At 33.8% G+C, this 25,777-nt stretch overlaps 1 protein-coding gene across 1 annotated transcript in view; it reads right to left on the bottom strand.

Moving 5' to 3' along the window:
• Positions 1 to 220: 220 nt before the first annotated feature.
• LOC138309243 (pumilio homolog 2-like) overlaps positions 221 to 25,777 on the bottom strand; it is a 37,644-nt gene continuing 12,087 nt past the window's right edge. The window contains 16 exon segments of the mRNA XM_069250397.1: positions 221 to 4,824; positions 6,215 to 6,298; positions 6,625 to 6,872; positions 7,446 to 7,583; positions 8,030 to 8,288; positions 8,664 to 8,798; positions 9,086 to 9,224; positions 9,492 to 9,677; positions 12,363 to 12,509; positions 13,919 to 14,032; positions 14,602 to 14,650; positions 14,652 to 14,743; positions 15,093 to 15,320; positions 18,823 to 18,906; positions 23,928 to 24,009; positions 24,683 to 24,944. Coding sequence (XP_069106498.1) covers positions 4,581 to 4,824; positions 6,215 to 6,298; positions 6,625 to 6,872; positions 7,446 to 7,583; positions 8,030 to 8,288; positions 8,664 to 8,798; positions 9,086 to 9,224; positions 9,492 to 9,677; positions 12,363 to 12,509; positions 13,919 to 14,032; positions 14,602 to 14,650; positions 14,652 to 14,743; positions 15,093 to 15,320; positions 18,823 to 18,906; positions 23,928 to 24,009; positions 24,683 to 24,944 — 2,491 coding nt within the window. The 3' untranslated portion in view covers positions 221 to 4,580.

Raw genomic sequence — 25,777 nt, 5'->3', positions numbered from 1 at the left:
TTTGAAAAAAATATGTTCTGGACTCGCCTTCAAAAACCTAATATTGGGGAGGGAGAAAGGAGCAATTTTTTTCAAAGATATTCTTTTAAAAGGAGAAACTAAGAAATTTGATAATGAATATTTGAAATAGAGTTGGTAAACTTTTATATCTACCATCAGAGTGCAAAGACTTTTAATATGCAAATCTATGATAGAAAGGAACTATATTTAAGGTATCTTTTTTATCTTTTTACCAAATTTATCCCTAAAATATTTATCAATTTTACATATTTTACAATTGCATGTGTTTCATTCGAAGTATTCAGGTTTCAACAATTGAATGTTTCACACCTATGATTTCATAACAAACCAACTGTTCCTAACTTTAAGTTCCTAAGTGTAATATTAGATAGTATTGATAAAAAACAAAAACAAAACAAAAAACAGGGCCTTTGAATCCTAGCATAGCAAGCCTCATTTTAGATATGACCATATTGACCTTTGTATATTGTTTTGATTGGAGGAAAGTTCATCTGTACAGCGATACAAAGTCTATTCACTCGTAATGCAAGACACCTACTCGACTAGTTATCGATAGCTATATATATGGAGGTTCCTTTACAGCTTCAATTTACAATTTTTATTTACAGAAAATAGACAGGATTCAAAGAAAGTTCAAGGCTTTCTCAGATATTGAACCTTCTCCCAATCCTCGTTTCTCCAAAATTTCACATCAATATGAAAATACACAATGTACACCAGCAGTTATCAAATTAAAGAATAATTACCTGCTGTGTAGCACTTCATGATGAGACGGAACAATTAAGTTACTCCTCGAATGACTGTTTTGCGTTTATCTAACAATATCAGAGATTACAATCTCCCATCATCCTTCCTACATACATATTTACAAGTTGCTTTTTTTAAATTTCTGTACACGTGTTAAAATAATGATGAAACCACGGAATGTTTCAATTCCAAAAAGTAACAAGTTAAGACCAATATGATGAAATGTTTAAAGAGAAATAGCTTTTAAAGCCATCGGAAATTTTATCAACAACTAAACATTATGATCCATGAGATATAACATACATCTATTGCACAAGTCTGCACTGATTTCATGGTCTCGGTAAAACAAATTTCATTCTGTTTCGTTTTTGTCCCTTAATAATGACATACTAAGAAAAATTTACTACAATATTTTAGTAAAACCTTTTCCAAAGTAATTGTACATTAACAACTTATTTCTGAAAACAGAAAATGTATAGCTTAGTAAATCAGATTGATAGTTACCAGTTAAAAGAACTATGACACATCTCTTTTTTTTGTGGCAAAAAACCCCAACAAAACAATGAAATGAAAGGCAACAATAGACCTGGCTATGTTATTGTTAGCAATGACGACACAACTGCATTTGATGCTAGAGACATTCAAGACGGATACAAACACTCACAACACGGCTTATTTCAATATACACTTTTTTGCACCATTATTAAGTAAATTTTCAAAGTTGAATTACAAAACAGCCATCCGAGGAGTCTATATCTGTACATAACAACCTGCTTTTCTACCTGAAGAGGAGAACCACTAAGAATCTGACATTCTATAATATATATCTGCTTAGAAGTCCTGGAAAAACAAAAGTCTTATGTACACAATGTCATTATAATTCTAGTGCAAATCCGAAATTCTATCATATATATCTGTTTAGAAGTTGTGGTAAAAACAAAAAGTTTTATGTACACAATGTCATCAAGATGTATTCCTAATAAGTTCTACATTCATATTCAGCTTTAAATTGTAATGAAAAATGTAAGTAGTAAGTATTAAAGAAGAAAAGTTTACATTTCTAAGTATAATTTCTGATTACTAATAATGATTTCATTTCTGTCTAAAAGATTTGGCGCTCATGAACTGTGCAATTGATTTTAAATATAGTGTTGAGGTATTTTATAAGAAATCTATGAACAACACTTATGTATATTGATGTAAACATTACCTATATATCAAGTGAATTCATTTCATCTATATGTATCCTTTGTATGTATAATATCACACAGACAATAACCACTTCCCTCAAATAATGGGGTTTAAGTCAGGAAGCATTGCTCCATAGTTATTATTCCTTTTTCATTTTTAAAATTTATTTAGGGGCGATAACTCTAACTTAATATCTCCCTTGTAAAAAATAGTATAAGTTGGTAGATTATTAATCAATGAAAATTATCCCCATCCATTTCATTTTAAACTTGTGAACTCCATCTTTGTTAATGCTAATGTAGTATATTTTATGTAACATATCAAGCATTTTATGAATGTTTCAGCATTACCGGTATAATAAATGTAAATCTAACAATAAAGGATACTAAATTTCTATATACACATGGAAGTTTGATTGTAGCTCTGTAATAGGAAATACTTAAATATGCTCTAGTTAGCACTGGCCGTCATGCCCCAAGTGCACATTAAATATGCTCTAGTTAGCACTGGCCGTCATGCCCCAAGTGCACATTAAATATGCTCTAGTTAGCACTGGCCGTCATGCCCCAAGTGCACAAACTTAAAAATTCCTTCAGAAACATCATAAATATTGAAAAGTATCAGAGTTTGAGACAAAAGACCTCATTTACTTGGATCTAGCAATGCTACACATCATCAGAGAATGATTTTAAGAGTAAATCTACCTCACTAAGGTAAGGAGCTATCAATTCAATATTTGAATCATAGATGTCGCCTGTCTCCCAGCGAAAACACTACTGTACGCCTACTCAGCAGTCAATAGTACAGTACATACACTGAGGTCGACACAACACAACGAGTGGCAAGAACAAAATCTGGTGCCAATCCTGGCACATAATCTAAATTAAAATGAAGGGGGAATATACTCAATATAGCACAAGTTAATCCAAAACAAAATTGACAACGTATAACATTCAAAACAAATCATGACAATACCAATCTTAGTTGAACATCTAGGAATATTGCAAGACCTATCCCAAGTGTTCTATCGTAATAATTGATTTAAAAAATTAAATGTATCTAACACTGAAAATGCACAAAAAACCCTGCAACTTATCTTCTATATTTTTCTACATCATATCAACCCTATCTTAATTCTATGCCTTTCTACATCATATCAACAATGTCACCATCTTTTACGGACTTCCATATAATGGAAGATATTGTTGATTTTATCCAAGGCATGCATAACAACAAAAGGATGCTGATGTATCAAAACATCTTATCAGGTCAAGATGGGTTTATTATTTGTATTAAACTTTTAATTATAAAAGATAAGTAACAAACCTCTTAAGTTTGCCCATATAGACCTTTCATACATAAAAACAATAACGTGTGCCTAATCCCAATTAATTTTTGTTAAATGCCTCGTCAAATTGATAATTGCTTTAATTGATTAATCAAATTTCTTTTATTATTTTTGACATCAAATAAATAATCCTTGAAAGATGCTTTGAACTTGCAAATCTTTAGATCAAATTCAGCATCTTATGACCTACATTGTATTTTAATTCGAGGTCTTAATATTTCATCTCTATATCATTGTACTGGTGTAAATCTTACTACACACCTTTGAAAAGGTTTACAAGGACTTAATGGTATGATAAAATCACAAAAAAGTATTGTATTGGAAATGCAAACAAATATGTCAAATATCTGAAAAACTCTCTAAAGGGAGATAACTTCTTCAAATCTTTAAATCATTAAAGGTATTTTACGTCACTACATAGTAGAGAATTTCTCACCATCTATCAATACTGTGAATGCCAATAAAAACTTTGCTGATATGAAAGCTTCAGAAAAACCAACAAAAATACTCTGACAAAAACACAAGTGAAGGAAACCTTCCATTACACCTAAGGTATCGACTCTCTTCTTTTCCTTGTTCTTAATTCACACCAGTTTTTATAACCTCATATTTAAGATATAAAGGCAGCACTTATCATGTTTAGCATGCCTCTATTTCTTAAATTTCATTGGATATACACATGCATGGCGAAGTTCTCATGTGAATTAAATATACTTTTCTCTGTATTTTAACGATGCTACATCCATAGTTTTGACTAGAACGCTAATTAAGGCCTCCAAATAGATTCACACCCAAATTATTCTACTGCAATGCAAGACAAAAATGGACCTTTCTCTGTAAGTGATCTATAAATAGAGGTTCTGATTATGATATACATGTCAACATTTCACACCTAAATTAACACCCATTAACAATATTCAACAGGGGATTCATATGGTACTATAGAACGCAGCTCTATTCTGATACCACTTAATAGGAACGGATCCAATTCATACATCAGAAGTCCTCATCTCTTGGAACTTTGAACTTATTCGCCCCTGACAACACATGTAGACTCTGCTAAATCACAGACTGGAACAGTCCATTATCAAATTACAGGGGTGAAAGTGTTAACAAAAACTTGTGCCTTACAAATTAAATCTCATATTCAACTTAAAAAGCAAATTCTAGCAATTTGAGGCCCTAAATAGGTCCCATATTGTAAGTTGACTGACACTAGAAATTTCAGTCTCTCGATGGCCGCTTTAGGGTCCCAGTTTTGTGTAGGATGTTACTAAGCCAAGGCTCCGTTCGGTGGCATCCCAATTGGTCCAAGGTCTGAGCTGTTCTTCATGAAATACTTTTCCAGTTTGGCCAGAATGTGCTTGCCGTAGGTGTACTTGCGCAGTGTAGCAATGTGGGGACGGATCTTGTGCATCAGGATTTTTCTCTGTGTGGGCTCGGCCACGTCGATCATCTTCTGCACCACGTAATTGGCGAATTGGTCCTTCATCATTGAATACAAGGCACTGTGAGGTCTGCAATGTATAGAAAACCTCTGTCTTCAAAACAGACAATACATGTCACACTTACCCAAGGGGAACTGTCAACAACTAAAAGTTTGTCCACTTTATTTTTCTCTCACACACAAATTCATTTAACTAGACATATCTGTAAATGTATGTTGAATAACAATACAAATTACTTTTTTTCCAATTTAAAAAACCCCAATGTTTTGCATGAAACACAATTCTTCATCAGTTCATGACAAATTTCAACTTATTTTATAGCAATTAATGAACATAACTGTTGACATCTATGCAACGTTTACTGATTTGAAGCGTAAAATTAATTTACACAAATTTAAATGATTATAATTAATACTGATATTTGAGGTAACTGTCATAAAATTTTTCAATCAAATCTAGTATACAATGATTACAAAGTGTTTGGTAGCTTTTTTATACAAATTTCATTTCCATGGTAACACCAACATCCAATTATCAGAAAATGTATCCAACAACCCATTAAACATCTGCAAAAAAATCCATTTCCATAACACTTCATAACAGGCATTGTTAGTAATGGTTAGACCGGTTAGAAGTTCTATAGCAACCATTATATATAATAGGTAATTAGTTCATACTGGTTTTAAATATAGATTATTAATGGTTAGAACAACCCATTATACCCAATGATTTAAAGAGACAATTCAGTCTAAGAGAACATTAAAATTTGTACATATATCGGACAAACACGGTTTTAATGGAAATTAGATCAGTCGGTTTTACTGTGATATGCCAGAAAAGCCTATGGTGGTAAAATGCATGTTAAATGTTCAAACTCGCTCGCTGTCCGCCATTACACATTGTGGTCGAACACTTGTATGCCGAACCCTGTCCCTTGCTCGTAGAGTAAAGCAACTTTTGTCTAGAACTGCTCAAATCCCTCTGACAGTGGTGTGTTAACCTTTTTAGGTAAATTGTCTTGCCTAAAAATCATTTTTTCACCTCCTCGGTATTTATGTAGCACATTTGTTTAAGGTGCGTGGGTATGGGTACAGCGTATAAATTGTACCTGCTGAATCGTATTGATCAACGATTTGTAATCACAACGGTATCAATTAAAATACTAAACAATGATGTGAAATTTGTCAATATTTTGCGTTATATGTTTCATAAGAAATATAGAACAATATATTTATGCCACATTTTGCTTCTTGGTTATGGAAAAGAATTAGTCTGAGTGAACTGTCCCTTTAATAGTAACCATTGGTTCTAAATATAGACTATTAATGGTTAGAAAAGCTCACTAATCCCAAAGGTTAATATTATCGTAATGGTGCTAAATATAGAATAATAATAGTTAGAAGAGCCCATAATACCCAATGGTTAGTGGAAAATTGAATCTTAATAAAGAACTATTTACCCGTCATTCATTGAGCAGACTTCCTCGATCAGCAAGGCTTTCTCCGTTCGTGACGAATGCGATACACATTTCTCAACAACATTACTGTAACAACAAATAATGAATTAAATACGGTTTAGATAAGGTGTATGTATACATGGGTCTGTCATGATTTACTTTTCTTGATTTGAATTCTACAGCATATGGACAACAGATAAATATTTCACTTAAAGACATTCTGCTTTCTATACAATATCTGTATTACCAATTTTCAGTCTACCAATTTATGACCAACGGCACTCTCATCTAAAATTTCACCCAGTTTGATACTTTAGCTCACTAATATTGAAATATTAAGAGTATAAATTGACCATAATTTTATATTTAAACACCTCTCCCAGTCTGCAAACTTGTTAAACTTGGAAACTTACCTGGCGAATTTGTGTTGACTGAGAACGAGGACTTTGCCACGAAGCTCGAGTACGATTTTACTCTTGTCGTCGGGCTGTCCATGCTCCAGGACATGCTGTATGACGTAGTTACCGTACTGGTCCTGGACCAGATGCTCTATTTGTTGGTGTAGCTCGTCCAGTATTGGATTTGTTTGTTCCATGTTACAATGTTCCAATATCCTCTGAATCACTCGACAGCCATACGGATGGGTCGACAAAGCATGCACCTAAAACATAAAATTCAGAATCAATAATTTGGTTGTTGTGGTTTTAACATGTCCCACAATAAGTGACACCTTTCATTTTTTTAAGCCTAAAATTTGCCTACTTTCAATTCAATTTTATCAAATACAGTCTGAAACATGAATACAATAAAATTTCTGTATATTTTTTTTCTTTCTTTTGCAAATGTAGCTGTTCTTTATGCAAATTTTTTAAAAGATGTTCATTTGGTCCCATAAATTATGCTCTTGATTTTCTCATACTTCTTATCAATTTGAATATTGCACATGTCATGAGTGTTTTGTAACCATAGGGAATAGTGTGGATGTTCAGGATGGTAGATAAAGAAAGTATGTTTAGTATGTTAGAAAAAGAAAGCATGTTCAAGATGGTAGAAAAAGAAAGTATGAGTTCCTAATTTCCAAAAGTACCTATAGCCCATCATCTTCTGGCCAGTGCTAGACAACTATCCTATGACAGCCTCAGACACTTGGTCCAGTATAAAGACCTAGAGAGGCTACTACTACTTGATAATAACCATGATCATGTCGCGATTTTTTGTAACGAGAATACACTACCTGTCCCTTGAAGGCATCAATGATGAACTGTAGATGTATGGGGTCAACACACTCAATACATTTCTGTACCACATGATTTCCGTTCTGATCTTTGACGCATTTTAGCACATGGCCGTCAAGTTCCTTTACGATCTCCACCTAACATTACAAACAGAAATAATACAGATTAGGAACACTTCTAACAAAGCAATTTCATACACAGACATGATGTAAAGTTAGTGTCCAAATAAAACATGATTCTAACAAACAGTTTGGTTTTTTTCATTTCTTTTTCGAGCCCTATACTTATATTTTCAGACAATTTTAAAGTCTCCATTCCAGACAGGATATAAATTTCTGCAAACGCACAGTCACGGAGAAAACCCAAAGTCACATAACACAAGCAAGATATTTCGCTAAATAACAGGATTATGTGATTAATATCAGCATTTCAAATGTGTTCTCTGGGTTGAATAACTTTATTCAGTTACCCCTAAGTTCATAATAAACTTTCCCTGTCTTTGACTTGAAAGAGTTCAAATGCATTCTCAGGGGAGAATAACTTAATTCAGTTATCCCAAGGATGATAAAACTGATTGACGTACCTGCATTTCACAGGGAATGGTCTCCAAGGCCTTCTGTATGACCCGACAGCCATACATCTGAAGGGCCAGTGGTAACACATGCCCTCGTAGTCTCTGGGCTAACGTCTGTTTCTGTTCACTGATTCCAAACTCAAAGAATTTCTGAATGACATAATTACCAAACACGTCCGTCATTAAACTATAGGCATGGTTAAGTATCTCGTTAAATACCATGGACTTCTCCTGTGGAGTGGCTCGCTCCAGTTTCTGCTGGATAAACCTGTGAAAAGATCATCATAACATTTTAGTTTCATGAACAGATCTAAGAAATAAGTAATATTTCCTTCTGCTTGGGACTGACACTATATAACGTTACCAACCAAAAAGGGAATTTATGAGATCATAATTCTCCTGTAACTCCTGTTGGTGTAGGGATATGTACATCCACCTGTAACATGTATTGTGACATCGTTCTGACGTGCGTTATTCAATTGATCTGCAATCCTGGGATAATTATAGGACCATAAATCCCCCAAGAAAGCAATTTAATGCTTAAATATTTCTGAGAGATTTTATATCATGATCAGGTGCTCATGTTCAACCATGTCATTCGATCATGTCATAAAAACTCTCAACATTTATTGGTCATACCTACCGAGAGCCGTGTTGGTCTTGAGAAAACTCTACAACATGATTGGTCAAATCTTTAAGCGTCAGGTTAGGAATCCTGTTGTTACGAAAATCTTCCAGCAGTCTGCTCCTTCCTGTTACTTCTTTTGACAAACTGGCACTAAACAGACATTGCAAGAAAATTATTTATTTATCCGTAGTTTTATTTCAGCGCTTTTTGTGCTGTCGTTCAGTGCTAAATTTTGTATAGGGGTATTTCCGGTATTGAACCATCAAATTGCATGTATTTATATCAGCGCTAATAAATTATTATTTATAGTTTTCCGCATTTGCGCTTAGTCTTGACTGCGCATAAATAAGTACATTTTATATAATACACTACATCCCAGAAAAACCTTTCCTGAAGAGTTGGAACTCTGGTTAAAGATAACATTGAGCAGGACCTACCTCCGAGACTGTAAGTTCGCTCTGTTAGGGAAAAGTGTATTGCCAGGGAAGAGGCCATTGGCTGAGCCAAAAGAACCATTTCTAAACTTTGTTTCTGCTCCAGGGGCAGCATTGTAGAGACGATTTCCAGCCGTCATACCTGGAAATTACATTTTAAATTCTACATCCCTGTAACAAATGCTATATTATTATTTCTGAATTTTAGCATATTGCATCTTAAACTTTTAAAACTGAAATGCTTGAGACAAATAAAAATATTTGAAGTTTAATCCAAACTTCATGCTATCTAAAACAACAGAATTGACTTCATTGTTTTATTTATTACATTTTTTATTGACAACAAGACATCGTGCTCGAGACCTAAAGATACAAATCTTAATTAGAAGATGCTGAAAGGATACATTACCATGCATGCCAATAGCAAGGTTTGTGTTGGACCCAGACAGTGATGGGGGCGGGGTCATGGACTGACCCGGCTGGACTAGGCCCATAGGACCTGCAGGTGACCCGGACATTGAACCCATAGATCCATAGAATTGGTTGATCGGCAACTGAGGCCTCTGTTTGAAATCAATCGAGTCTCTTCTTTGACCTACAACAGAGAAAAAACCATGCATGTGTTTACAATGGCTTTGGTTCCTTGAATCACAAATATTTCATGTTTCATGTATTGTAACCCATCTTCATTTTCATGGTGACTAAATTTCATGATGGCATGCTTAATTACTTTTTCTAAAAGATATTACATTGAATTTTTGAATAGATTTTTTTATGTTATGGAGATATAACACAAAAATCTGAGTGTACTCTCATCATAAACAGCTTCTTTTGCAATTGAAGAGTCCTATGATACTATTGTACAAATGTGTGACACTTTTTAACTGGAATTAGTTTTCACAATTTCTTCTTGTCCACAAAATAAAATCCCACCTGAAAATAAGTTGGTTTACAGTACAGAACTACAGTAATTAGTCAGGGTAGTGAAACTCTGAAGCACCCCTAAGAAATACAAGCTACAATTTCTTTTGCCAGACAAAATGATTATTAATGCTGGATCTTTTAAGAAACATTTGTAATTTAACATTTGAATTAATATGTTGCTGGGGACTTTTAACTCCGTAACATTATAGTAGAACTTTTTCTGATAAATTGAAGGCTCTTTTGTTTATTTTTGAATGGGTCTGAAAATAATTTCAATCTTTTTTCCTTTACTGTTAAGAAGTAAAATATTTACTCTTTAAACTCATTCACCCCTGAAGATATACATTTAGGCTTTTTAAATCAAATGCCCATCCATTACAGAATTGTACAAAACCCGTCCATTACAGAATTATAGAACTCTACAAGTTAAATGGATAGTTTCTAATGCAATTCAATAAGACTTCATACACAAAGCATATTTTAGAATATATGAAAATTGTTATTTTTATTACAAGTATTTAAGTAATCTTAAAAATCTGTTTTTAAGATTATATAACTTTGTACATATATAAACAAATGTGGCTCAATGAAGTTTTGATCAAAAGAGAGAGAGAGAGATAGGGTGTGATCCCCAGCTCTCCAAAAAGAAAGACAAAGCAACACAATATTCAGAAGAACAACAATCATTCTTGCTACATATTTGAAGTACTGAAAATGATATTCAGTAAGACAATACAGGATTAATTACCAACACAAGAATTCATCTCATACATATCACATTCATTTCCATGTCATGCCAAACTCCCACCTATTCATGCCACTATACAAACATGCTATCTTCTTGTTTATTCTTAAAACAGAAAATAATTTCACAACAAAAATGGATCAAAGATTGCAAAGAAAAAAAAATAGTGAACAAAATATTTGTATATATGCTTCACATGACCTACAAATACTCTGATCAAAATAAAGTGATCAAAACATCTCATTAAAACAAATGCTGGTTAAAGTTAAGTAATTATGGAAAAATTCATATCCCCCCCCCCCCCCCCAATCAATCTTGTAAAAGAAGTAAGTAAAAGATTAAATATGCTCCACCGGTGACAAATGGTACTTTTTCAGTATCAAAAACAGGAGCAGATGATTTTGAATTTTTTCTTCAGTTAAAAATGTTACTTAGTTTACATCATTACCACCATTGAATAGTTTGAGCTTCTAATTTTACTTCAAGTTAAAAATATGAAAAATAATTCATTGCATACCGATAAAAATCTGTGGCACTATATCTTATATAGAATGAAGTAATGATTGTGCATGCACCAAAGGCAAAATAAATTATTTCATGTTATTTTTGTGTTAATTAGGCAAAATAAATTATTTCATGTTATTTTTGTGTTAATTAGGCATATATATACATGATTAAACACCAATTATTGTTCAAATTATGAATATCATTGATGCTTTGTTGGCGGTGGAGCATCTTTAAATAATTAAGGAAACATTTATATCCCCCCCATCTGTCTTGTAAAAGAAGTAAGTAAAAGATTAAGCTGAAAAGGTGCAGTAAACATACAAACAGCCTAGTACAAGATACATCTAAGGCTTCTTTTTCTGTAATTAACAAAAGAAATGTGAGTTGAAATACTTCAGTAACCTACTTCTGGCTTGTAAAACTCTGAATCTCACCCTTGATCTTTAAGCTATTTTGCATTAATGTAGGACAATATCTAAATTAGTCAATTAATTTTAGTTATCGGGCAAACTGATCCTGACCTTATTGTACATTCTAGTTTTCAATAGAATAAAGCCCATACAAGCCTCTATCCTTGGTGCAAGTACAAGGGAGACCAGGCATACCTATAAACCAAGTTTGAAATTATTGGAAAAGAAAGTGGGTATAAACGGAATATTAAGAATTGACAAATGCTGAGCTACAACTTAACCTTCTGCTCTCTTAATACCAATGGAGTTGATTTATAAGGATCACATATAAATTCAACACCACATAAATGTCAAATTATCGACTACCACAAAATACAGATGCTAAAGCAAGCTGGACTTCACAACAAAGCATATACTCATATCGTTCAGGTGCTATACATTTAATACATATCAAACGTGTAAAGGGAAAATGTGTGAAAAATGTGCAGAAATATAAGTCAACAATGGCATTCTTACTTTAACACAACTCGGTGCTTGCAGATAAGAACAGAAAACGAGTATCACTTCTCATTCCAACATAAAAGCTAACCCCGATCTTCCTTTGACTAAACGCACAACAGAGACAATATGTACAATCCAAGCAAAGGGGAGGCAACTCCTCCATTTAGAAATATAACTTTCAGCAACTACCCACCAGAGCCTATAGTTCCTGGCGCTGTCGACCCAATGTTGCTAAAGCCAGTGTTGCCATAGTTACCATGTTGCGGATTGACTCCACTGATCGGTGAATAGAGACTGGCCGTTACTTGTGTGTAGGCCAAACTACTGCTAGGAGTGTAGCCTACAAGAATTTAACATCTGAATTACACAGTACAGTCTTTGTCCTTTTCATAAATTCATTAAAAATTTCCCTGATCTTTTTGTCATAGATTCAAACTGCATTACTCTATATAGCGGTAAACTTTATTTATTTTAAATAAATGCAAAACGAATTACATACAAATCACTTTTGATAGCCTGGATGTATAAAGCGTGCGAGCCGTCTTAGACCTTGGAGGAAACCACAATACTTTGAGAAAGCCTACATGATCGGGTAGGTGACACTCAATCTTTTCACTTAGGTGCTGCTGATCAAACTTAAAGCAGCTTAACCACTACACCACTGGACCACCTACCCGAATACTTCATGAATTCAAAATCTATGAACTGCCATAGAACAGAATTTCTCTGCCATCTCATAACGTATCTAGTACATAATTAACCTGGTAGCTTATATGGTAGAAAAATTCTGACCTAACAGGACTTACAACCAGATCAACCCTGCTAATTTGCTAGATTTGAAATGTAAATTGACATCTCATTTCTTAAAGCATGATCTTTAAACATGTTCCATCTGCCATTTGAAACTTTTTTTTTTATTAGATGCCAGAATTAACCAAATCAAAACAGTTGTTTAGTAACATTAGATCTATGACGACAAACATGTCTAGAATTTGTGAGTAATTCTATGTGCTTGCATGCTGCTATTAGAGTAAATTAGTGTTAACGTAGAGAAAACAGTTCACACACGCCCACACACACACATAATAGAAATGACTATTAACTGTAGTTAGTACTTATAAGTAGTATTCAAGCCTACACATAGACAAACTGTTAACATCTAGCTTTTTACTCCTAATATACATTAGTATGACAAACTAGAATGGAAAGTCATTTACAATAGAATATGCATGCTATGAGCCAATGAACCTCAAACATTAAGGAATGCTTTCAGCTTAAGTAATGTTTATGATTTTTGAAAGGCAAAAAGTTCATGTAAATTCCAGGATGTATATGTGGCTCTTTGACATAACTGCCACCAATTGTTGTTACAATTCAACTTTTGACAACCCTAAGAAAATTTTTCTCTTCAAATTTCTTTCAAATAACAATCCTGTATTTGCATATTACATAGTTATCTGCCCTTGCAAGTAGGTATTGATTATGACAGCATGTGTTTGTGAGCTTAACGTCATACTTTTCAGAGAGAACAAATTTTGCTCACAAAATAATGACGTCATAATGGATACCTACACACAACAGAAGTAACTCTGTAATATGCAAAGACGGAATATCACAAAATGAGTCAAAATCGGTGGGAAAACGCTAGTTCAGATTTAGGAAAACAAAATTCTGTACATTAACCATGGTAATATTGTCCACTTTCTGAGCTGGTTACTTATTAATCACATTGAAGATGTTTCAGCTTACCTAAAGAGTTTTGTGTAGAGGAAGTTGACGAGCTGGAGTAGACTGGTGGCGTGGTTTGGGCTTGTGTTGTAAGCAGCCTCAGTGGATTACTTCCGAGAGAGTTATTCCCCCCTCCTATAAAAGGAACAGAATTATACATGTCTGTGTAATCTAAACCGACTATCGTTTAATGTGGACGCCCATGTATTCTACCATTATTGTACAGAATTTTCCTTTATAAGTCATATTATTTAAACCTGTAAAATCTGGAAACCTGGCTATACCAGCCAAATATGCTGGTCCCGATGAAATCAAAATCAGGCAATGACAAAGTGGTTGCATAGTACATGAATTACATCGCAAAGACTAAAATGTCTAAAGGGCTTACAAATCTGAGCTGATGTGTTTTTAATAGACTAGAATTGTCCAAGGTTAGTAAAGCCTCTTTTTCCGATACTTGACAGGGTTATCTTGCACGCAGTTGCTAGGGAAAAGATAACTCTTTTCTCACATGAGCTAGAGAGGGATATCTCTACTCTCATGAAAGATTTTGACTATCAATCCTCAGCAAGCCCCGGGTTGCCCTGCCAAAATGTTTCACCATGGTTGACAGGCCCATGTAAGATATATTATAACTCTTTATCCAACATTCGTTTTTTGATCAACTCTTCACAAATAGATAGAATAATGGTTTAAGAGTTTACCTTGCTGATTGGCTGCTGCGCTGACTAGAACAGGGGCAGGAGAGACAAGAACGGACCGGTGTACCTATGCCGCGAGGATTACCCATCACTAACTGACCATTTTGGTCGTAATAGGCGGGAGCTATGATCTGGTACTGGGCATCTGTAATTAAAGAATGATAAAATATTAAAGTTTAGAAACTTATTGCACTACTGTCGTTCTAGACTGTGAACAAACTTATATTAGATCAGTAAAATTTACCAGAAGTATGGAAAATTATAAATTAGGATTCATTTGTGCGACTATGAATTAGTGCGATTTCAGTGATTCAAAACCAGAAATACCCTTTTTAAAAATTCAGTGCTTCAAAGAGAATCTTAAAAGCGCTAAAATAATATAACAGCTAGAAAGCAAATTTACAGCAAATCTTCATATTTTTTCCCCCGTTTATCAGTACTTTATTTTCTCTCTAAATGCACAAAGTTCACATGGTTATGTTAACATTACTCACTTGGCGCCTGAAGTGGTTGATGCTGGAGAGACGAAGGTTGACTAGGCATGTTTTCATTTTGCTGAGAAGGTGTGATGGGTCGCCCGGACTGACCCCGGAGCACCTGTTGTTGTTGCTGTTGGTTGAGACCCTGGGGGGTCTGTTGACCCTGTTGTTGTATGAGATTGGCTGGGTATATACCCCAGGGGGCCTGTACCCCGTAGTACTGAGGGTGGAGTACGGTCGGACCTAAAGAGGACAGCCAGTTATACACAATGTATGGAAAGGCTGACGCAGCCTCAACATCAAACAACTCAACAAATACACCAAGTAGACTTCTGCATTGCTGAGACATCACATGGTTTTTATTTCAAAATTCTAATTTCTTTTTCTTAATCTAACACTGGCATGCAGATATTATCTTTTTCAGATTAATTTCATTTATTTCAATTTTGTTTATTTCAAAACTTTCATCTAGTTTAATTATACTTTTTCTATAGCTTTATCCTATGAATAGAGTTACCGGTATATCATGGTCTAAAATTTCATTCCAACTTCTGCATTCATTTTTAAACTTGATTATAACAATATTTTTCAATTTCCAGTTATGAATCTCTCTTACTCATTTCAAATAGCAATAATTCCCCCTTCTTTCAAGGATTCAAAAATGATTGTTTCTTAATTATTATTCTTCACATTTGTAGATCGGCACCATGTGATGTGCGGTAGACATGTCAAACTACTATTGGTGTATTTTACGAGACACACAAAAATAATTTAACAATAGATGGGACTATAGAACAATACTGGTATCAAAATCTTAAAACTGGTTAGTCAAAAAAAGTTTCAAAAATGCAAACTAAACGGAGGAAAAAAAGGGAATACATTATATACTTATAATGTAAAATATTCATGTTAGTATAAAATACAAATGTAATGGGAAAATGTATTGATTGGCTGATTGAAAGAAACAATAATGACATTGAAACATCGAAAACACAAAATCACAATATAGAAATCAAAAAGTTGAAATGATTGAAAACTAGAATAGCATCCAAGGTACAATGCATACAAACGGTTAATATTTTTTTTTCCACCTGTATCAATGTAGATTGACTGATGTATTACCGCCAGTGTATGATTTAGGCCTGACGTTTTATCAACTAAATTGTCATCTTTATCTGACAAATGACTGGTTCAGCAGCACTGTTCAATTTAAGTCACTCACCCCGAAGAGACATTTGAATTCTCAGTGGTGAATAAGTTAAAACCAATCTCCTGAAGTTGGCTGGACCACAAATATTCTGTTGGAGTGTTGAAGTTCGTTGACTTGAATTCGGGTTCGAAATTGACACTCGCCAACTGGCCAAATGCGAGTTGATTTTTTATTTGGAAAGTTGAAAAATATTGTACTTGTAATTTTTGACCAGCGTATGCATCAGTCCTTATTCTCAATATATAGATAGAGGATCAGACGAGATACTTTATTCATATTTAACTAGTTTTTATTTGCATAAAATGCCACATTCTTAAAATAAACTGTTGTTACACTACACTACATTGACACTAAAAATGTCCAACATTTATTGCTACCTACAATAAATAAATATATAATGAATGTCAAAGAATTTGATTGCTTTTAATTCTGATCTTAATTTTTAATATTCAAAGCGGCAAGCAAATTACTGTTTTGGCGAGTTGAAATTTTACCAACTTGACGAAAATGGATAGTGGCTTTAAAAATTAAATTCTATCCCTGGAAAAGTTATAATGCTTGGAATTGAAAAGGAAATTTGAGCAGTTCAACCCAGGGGGTTAAAATTTTCATTACAGTACACATCAAAGTTAACCAATATTCTGTATACTGCTCGCTACTCAGCATTTCGATTATGTATGCCTTTGCATCATGTCACGTGATCAGCTCTGTCCATTTCAGAATGTATCAGTTTCCCAAGAGGAATGTCAGAATGACCAGGCATTGCCTGCAACATGGTTACTTGTTATTCACTTATATGACAGCCTATCACTAATTTTGTCGCTTTCAATTTTGTTAACTTGGCAGTACTTTACAAGTGTGGCGGCTAGTATCAAACAACTGAACCATATTTTTGGCTCAAATATGCTGTTGAATGTAAATTACATCCACAGTAAAGTGAGCTGAAACATGTGGTTGGATGTGCTGGGTCAAGAACTTCTAGAGAACAGGTACACATCAGTGTATGTAGATTAAGGTGATACATAGGTTGTTGTACCATTTATAACCATAAATATGACCAAACATCCACAGTGCAAATGATCTGCTTTGATAAAGGTGACAGTTAAGATGAACAGTCGGGCTTAAATTATATTCACACAAAAAAACTTTTTCAAAATATTTTTTTTTACGTAAAGTTGTGCTATCACACTTATATATAACATGATTTTGTGCATGATTTTATTCATTTTTCTATCAAATTTTACATGACATTTTTGTTTGACCTTGAACTTTTGACCTTGGACGCTATCACTGTCAGTGACCCCTCTGCCCTTACTAACACTTAGACAGGCCAGCGTGGACAGACCCAAGTGCCAAGTTTCAACATGCCAAATGTTTCAAAAATATTTTACATTTATCTATTTGAGTGCTGATCAAATGATTTTCCCTATTTTTTGTGTTATTTCGCGTTAAAAAATATTTTGATATTATGCAATTTCTTTTTTTTCTTCTTATTCTGTTTCTGCTTTTGTAAGATGTTTTGAAAATATTACGAAACCTTGTGATTTGTATATGTAATTTATGTATTATTTAACATTTGACAATATTTGCCTTTGCCAAACCTTTCAAATTAATGTCAAGTCTTGTTTGTGTGCTTGGTCTTTTTGTAAATGCCTCAGTATTTTTATTTTTCATGTCGGTACTAGATGTTATTTTCCTTCTGTTTTGCGCTGATATAACAAGAGTTTGTTAAGTAAATAGGTTTGCAGTATTAAGAGGCTGACGCTGTCTTGCAAGAGAAGTCGACAGAAAAGGGAATCAAATAGCTACTCAGCAAAGTCTGCAATCATGTGTCTGTATACATTAGCACTACTGCTTTCAAGCGCTAACATCACTCTTTGAAATGCAGCGGTCAAGGTATGGGTTACATATGAAGGACTAAATTCAAAATGTTTAAAAATTGCAATCTTTTAAAAAATTCTCAATAATTGTAGAAACAATAGAGCCTGTAGGTTTACATTGTGATGGCTTGCATGTAAAATTTGAAACACTGGCATGTGCAGAGGCTATGGTGGAGTCGGGGTGAATTACAGGAGAAAGGTTTTACTTCTATCATCACGTAATCTATTAAAAAAAAATATACAAAATTTAATTAATTAATGTCTTTACCTTTTAAATAATCATTTAAGAATGTTAATGAAATATTGCACACAACTTTAAAAAAAACAATTTACACACAGAAATTACCTTACTTCAAATGGGACTAATACATGTACCATGTGATACCCAATAACGTTTGTGCGGGACTAGCATCTCCAGTGGTAATGGAACATGAAACGTAATCTTTACGCTGAAATAACGTTAGCGCAGAATATCATCTTTTGACATCATTCCATCGCCAATTGAAACAATAGCCCTGCACAAACGTTATCGGGTATCACGTAGTACGTGAATTATTACCATTATATTTTTATACTTAAATGTATAAAATTTAATTTCGTCTATACTTGAAATTATTGTTTAATTGAGAAATCTGAATTAGAAAAGATATCTGACCTGCAGCGATGGGAATCCCAACGGCGTATGGGTCCTGCGCGTTGATTACATAAGGAGTAGGTGTAAGAGCGTTGGGAGGCAAGCCTACGTAGAGAGCATAGCGGCCACCGTAAGCCATGCACAAATATCACACACATGCACAACACACCCCCACTCCAGCAGTGGTAGCACCCGCACACTACACAGATAAGTCCATTTTGTTTGATCACAGGAAATTATCTGCACGTTTTAACTGTGGTGATCTTAGTTAACATGTCCTCGGAAATATTTAAAATCTTTTTAAGTAGTTGTCTACATAAATCGAATAATCCAGCTATGTTGCGTCTTTAACAAAAATATGATTTCAATTTGGAAATGTCTTACTTCTGAACAAACTTTATCAGAAATAACTTTTTTTTTTTTAAATTCTAGAGTACTCATCTTATATTAATCAAATTAAGAACTGTTCATGGGAAATTATCAAACTTTCTTTTAAGATGTTTCGAAAAGAAAAGAATGTAAAGAAAACCAGATAGCATTTTCTAAAATGATGTAGATTTTATACCATCTTTTTATACATGGTTGATTAACTATATACTGCATTGGAATACCACACATTTTGTTTAAGTTGCCTAGCGCCAGCTTTTCCATCAGACAATCTCCCCCCCCACCCAATAGGTGAAAAACGGGTGCATACCACCTGCAGAAGTAAAGGTGTTATTGTTGAATTTGTCTTTTATAACGAATCTGCATCTCTTTTAAAGGTAAAATATCAGGTTGGTTTGTATAGGGGAAAACAAAACACAGGTGCTGACAAATATCAAAAGGAAAATATCTTATATTATATATACTATCAGCACAAACTCTTCAATAATGCCATTGAAAAATATCACAAAACTTTACTTAAACTTTGGACAAAACGAGTGCATGTGCAAATTATAATACAGTCAAATAAAATTTTTAAAGTGTATGAAATTTGAAATCAGCCATGAGATAAGTAAATGTTTTTTTCATAACCTTTGCTGTGTGTACATATACACAGATCAAGCTGAAGAACCAATTTTGGGCGGGGAGTAAGGGGGTTGTAGAGTTGCAGAAACGTGCATGCTATGATCACATGGAAGACAATATTGATAATAACAAAATAATAACAAATTACTTAAATAAGGTTATAACTCATAACAGAAATAAAAGTAAGCATAACAAACTAGAGAGTAGTATATCAACTGTCTTTTAGTCACTTGTGTCACTGTACTCAGCAGAAAGCACTAGGTTTTGTAGTCGCTGTACTCAGCAGAAAACGCTACCTTTTTCTCCTATATTTTTAGTGATTTTCATGGTTGATTATTTATTAAATGATGCACACATATTTTCAGGTTTTTCAGAATCTGATACAAAATTACGCACATATACTGGACCAGCTATGTATAAAGAGATGATATGTTACATTCATGACATGGTCAAATAAATTTAAATGTTGACACAATATTCTGATGTATACTTTCAATCAGAATTTTTTAAATTTATTTAATTTTTTCAACCTGAACATTTGAGTTCAACCTAAAATGTGCCCACGTTAAAATAAAGAAATTTTTCAGAAGTAAATCGTTCTCTGGGGAATGGGGCCATGATTGCTCCCCACATTCTATTGTACAAGATTTCTTGACAGTCACACTTATGGCATATTAACTCATTCACCCCTTAAGACACATTTAGACCGTTCTGTTTCAAGGACCGGAACAATCCATAATGGAATTCTAGGGTTGAATGGGTTTAGGGCAATTAAGTTGCTGATTGCAATGGAAGACCACTGTACTATAGCGGCAAGTATTTTTTAGAGCTCAGTCACCTAAACAACTTACCAATCCCTTTTCAAAGGGATGATTTTTCTAGATGTTGAATATGAAATAAAACTTTCTATTCTCCTGTGTACAGCAACACAAAGTTAACAGAAAGACAGAAAACGCTATTGTTCTATAATATTTCAACAATTTGCTAAGTCTAGAATATTTCAATATTAATTTTCTATTCAAATTCCATCACAAGGATATATTCAACATTTATTTATCATATTTCAATAATATACAGATATTTATTACTATGATTAGGACATTATACACAAGAGAAACAGACAATTCCCACTGTTACACTATACTTCTTATTTTTATAGACCTCTTGCATTTTATGCACATAACTATCATTTGCTAACATTCCATGAAAATGGACAGATTCATCGATGCAGTTTAATTTCAATATATTATAATATTAGACCATTTAATATAAGAAACAGTTTCTGTACAAATTGTACAGATCACAAATATGTCTTTAATTTACCCATGAAAATAGAAGATCACTGTATTATGATAGGTGATGTCCATTATTTAATTCTATAGGTCTAACATAGCCATGCAACAAGAAAGTGATCATGTTTTTAATCTACATATACATTTATGACTAAAACTCTAATTTAGAACTGTCCATTTTCATTACAATAGCTTGCTATTCGACATATTTCTTCAGCTTTAATATGTCCTACTCTATTGGATGAATTTATAAACCCACATCTGCAATGTTTGACAGGTTTTATAACCAGATATATTCACAGTGAATTAATATCAGTTTAGCCCTATTGAGTTGTTTTCCATGTTCAGCCCTCACTCTACAATGTACATGCATTTAGAAAGCTTATAATAAACATAAGGTAACATTTGAAGACACTATGATGTTTGAGGTCACTCTCTCCTTTCTTTGTGCAAAAGTAAAGAGTAAATTCATTCACAAATGAGTAATTTTGATAGCAGTTCAAACAGTAAACCTAAGAGTAAATTCATTCATAAATGAGTAATTTTGATAGCAGTTCAAACAGTAAACCTGAAGGGAAATATCTGGTAGATCTTCCAGTGATCATATTTTAAAACAGCATGCAATCTCCTAATGAAATCCATGGAAAACAACTCAAGCCAGACATTCACCAATAGCTAACACCAAATTTATCAACTGGGATCCATAGAAACCAAAACTTGTACAAATAGTGGCAGTATTGTATTTCAGCTAGATGTAAATCAAATTTGACAACAGTATTATACACAACATTATACCGTCATCAACCTTCAATAAGCCTTCAACCTTCATTACCCCCGATTGGTTGTTGTAGTATTGTATTCCCTAACTTTTATATTACATAATCCCCGATTGGTTGTTGTAGTATTGCATTCCCTAACTTTATATTACATTATCCCCGATTGGTTGTAGTAGTATTGCATTCCCTAACTTTATATAACATTACCCCTGAATGGTTGTTGTAGTATTGTATTCCCTAACTTTTATATAACATTACCCCTGATTGGTTGTTGTAGTATTGTATTCCCTAACTTTTATATAACATCATCCCTGATTGGTTGTTGTAGTATTGTATTCCCTAACTTTTGTATTACATTATCCCTGATTGGTTGTTGTAGTATTGTATTCCCTAACTTTTATATAACATTACCCCTGATTGGTTGTTGTAGTATTGTATTTTTCCCTAACTTTTATATAACATTACCCCTGATTGGTTGTTGTAGTATTGTATTCCCTAACTTTTATATAACATTACCCCTGATTGGTTGTTGTAGTATTGTATTCCCTAATTGGTATTGCATTCCCTAACTTTTATATAACATTACCCCAGATTGGCTATTGCATTCTTCTTTTTATTTGGCAGCCAGGATGATTTGATCAAGTAGGTCAGTTTATATGAACCTTAGGACTAGATTTGATACTTGCCATTTTTATTTCACAAGTTGGGTAGAATATACCACAATACAAGATAATACATAACAATGTGCTCCAGGATACCAAGTCATATCAATTTTATCTATCTTAATCCATCTTTACTTATTACTATTTTGTGAACAAAATTCACCTCATTTTCTCTGAAAATTATGACGTTATGCTGGCAAATACAAAATCTGATTTTAATACAGCTTCTTATTATCATTACATTTGATAAGCAGATCGGAGAAAATCCCATTAGGGGTCATGTCCAGGTGACCTTTGGAAATGACCAAATTGCTGCCTGCAGAATCTTGACAGTGAATTTCAAGGGACCATATAGTTTTTTGTGGACGTAATTATTTAAGTCATCTGGCCCAAAAAGCACAAAAAAGCTAATTGTATATGTATAGCCAAAAAAAATTAATTGTTAGTTTCTCAGGCCACTTTTTTTTAGTCAGTGCGGGCGGCGGGAATATTTTTTATTTCTCTGAAAACAAATGCGGCAGACACAGTTTTATTTTTTTCTCACTTGAAGGACATGAAAATCAATGAAAACACGTGTAGAAAATGTAAATTCTTACTCAGTCTTTAAGAACAGCTTTGAAATATCTCAATCGTCACTATATCCAAAGAAAACCAGTTGAAAATACATAATCCTGGGAGGAAACATTCCGTTTTGAGCAAATGCTGACATCAGCAGCCATTTTTTTTACCGGAAATGAAAGGTGCATACTAAATTTGGAGCCAATTCCCGGGTGCGTTTTCGAATGGAACTTTCGGGCGAGTTCGAATGGAAATTTGGGGTGCGTTCAATACGGCGGTCTCGATTTTAATTTTTAAGTTATGGCGCATAAAAACGTTGGTGCGGGGGGTAAATGTTGATGCGGCGGGGCCTGAGAAACTAAGAATTGATTTTGTTTGGCCTATGCTGGGACAAAATAGCATTTTCAATTGATGTACTGAGGTGTATAAAATGCATTGGATCTGAAGTACACATGGTATAAAGGTCATCTGAACATGACCCCTTATGGGATGTTGTCAGATCCTCTATTTGACGTTAATCAACACCTACTAGAGCAGATATCTCTGTATGCAACGACGGAAGATAAATTATGTATATAGACTTGTAACCTAATAACTAAGGCATATTTTCTTATTCAAAGCAGTATATATTTCTAATTTGTATATAAGAGATCTTACCATGGGATCAGGAGCATTTTTGCATGGAAGTACAACTTTACCACACAATATTTGATCAATCTACTTATAGGCTAATGCTTAAAATGGTGAATGTCTGGCCAGGCACATAAAACATCTGGATGACATTGATTAAGGATAAGATACAACACCGTTACTATAGAAACACCTACCCAGCTGTTGTTGTTGTGCCAGTGCGTACTGTTGCTGTGTCAGCACTGCGATCGGCTGTTGCTGTCGCTGTAGTAACTGTTGCTGTTGGATAGAAAAAAATCACAGAAATTACATTTTATTTGTATAATATAAATCAAACATGTTACACTCAGGATAAGAAATCGCTTATTAGGCCTAAATGCAGCTCAAATGTGCATAAGTGTGTGTAAATTAAATAAAAGAGTAAGTTTTATAGATATTTCTTTAATAGATTGGAATCCAAGTGTTCAGACAGTCTTGATTTTAAAAGTTTCAAACCTAGAAAAATAGTCAAGGTTTGAGTGGAATCTGTTACATCTTAGAATGGTTTTTCTTTAGTCTTTGAAAAAATCCATAGCAGTTATGATTTCATATACAGCTTGGTGCTAATGTACCAACGTATTTATATTAACTCATTCATAGCTAAAATTTCCTAACAGACTGTTCAAAGTATTTGAAGGAGAATCTAAAAGTGTGTTTAAGATGATTGAAGTCTTGATCTTGAAGCTAGAAATATTTATAAATGGTTTTCCTATGAGGGAAATCTATTCAATACATTTGTAAATAGTTTTCTTGATAGGAACCTGTTTAATATATTTATAAATAGTTTTCCTATGAGGGGAACCTGTTAAATATATTTGTAAATCATTTTCCCATTAGGGAAACATATTTAATATATTTGTAAATGGTTATCCCAAAGCCTGTTATTAATCCTGGGAGGTTGTATACTACATACCTGGGAGTAGTCCAGGTTAAAATTTGGACTCTCCATTGACTGCATCAGCTGATTGCTGTAGTCAAATTGTATAGGGTCTATACCCACAGGTTCAAAGTGTGGAGGATCGAGCTGGAAGCCAGGCTGCTGGAACTGAGGGGCAGGGCCATCACGAAAGTCCCCGTGTTCATTGTTGTTATTGTTCATCGACATTTTCTGGTTGTCCATCATAGACTTCCCTTCCTCTCCAGGAGGCGAGTTCTGTCGACTGCTTCGTCGATTACTGTAACACATAGTTCACTATATACCCTAGACCTCATCAGGATACTTTACTGTTTTGTGTATTTTTTTCAAACCAGTTGTAGCAGATTTATTCCTTGTTATCAGTTACAAATCTCAAACGAAGAATGAGTGTAAGCAAATATCTACTGTATAACATGAAATATTTTGTGTGTACTTTAATCTGTGGTTTGGAGCTTTCCTATCAATTGTCGATAGAAATATACGTTTTTATAATTTACTGATGGAGCAATGGAACTAACTCACGGACCACGTGATACCCGATAACGTTTGTACGGGACTAGTATCTCCAGTGGTGATGGAACGTAGCTCTTTGTAATCTTCCCGCTGAAATGACGTTATCCCGCGATAACGTCATTCTATCACCAATAGAATAGTCCCGCACAAACATGATCGAGTATCACATGGTACGTGAATGAGTCCCATTGTGACAATAATATATAAAACCAAAGTTTTTACAGACCAAAAATTTCATTTTACACAGTATAATTCAAATATGAAATTATTCTTGTTGTCTGATAGAAATATTTATAACATTAAACCCTGTGAAAATTTACACCATCTTTTTGTTATCATCATTCAGAGTTCATGCCATCAGGATATTCAGCATTTTCATATTATAGATATATTTGCCCTTCCAGGTATAGGTATTGAATGTTGACATTAATTTGTTAGTGTATCATCACATTTTTTTCTCAGGAAAAACAACATAATTACGCCCACAATATAATGACGCAGCAATCTATTCCTACTCTCAAAGGGCAGATAAGTACTGTAATATGCAAAGACAGAATACAGATTTTACAAACAGCAACA

Source organism: Argopecten irradians, chromosome 15 (assembly GCF_041381155.1).
Source record: "Argopecten irradians isolate NY chromosome 15, Ai_NY, whole genome shotgun sequence".
NCBI lineage: Eukaryota > Metazoa > Mollusca > Bivalvia > Pectinida > Pectinidae > Argopecten > Argopecten irradians.
Note: the sequence above shows the minus strand (reverse complement) of the source record. Positions and strands in the feature narration are given on the sequence as shown.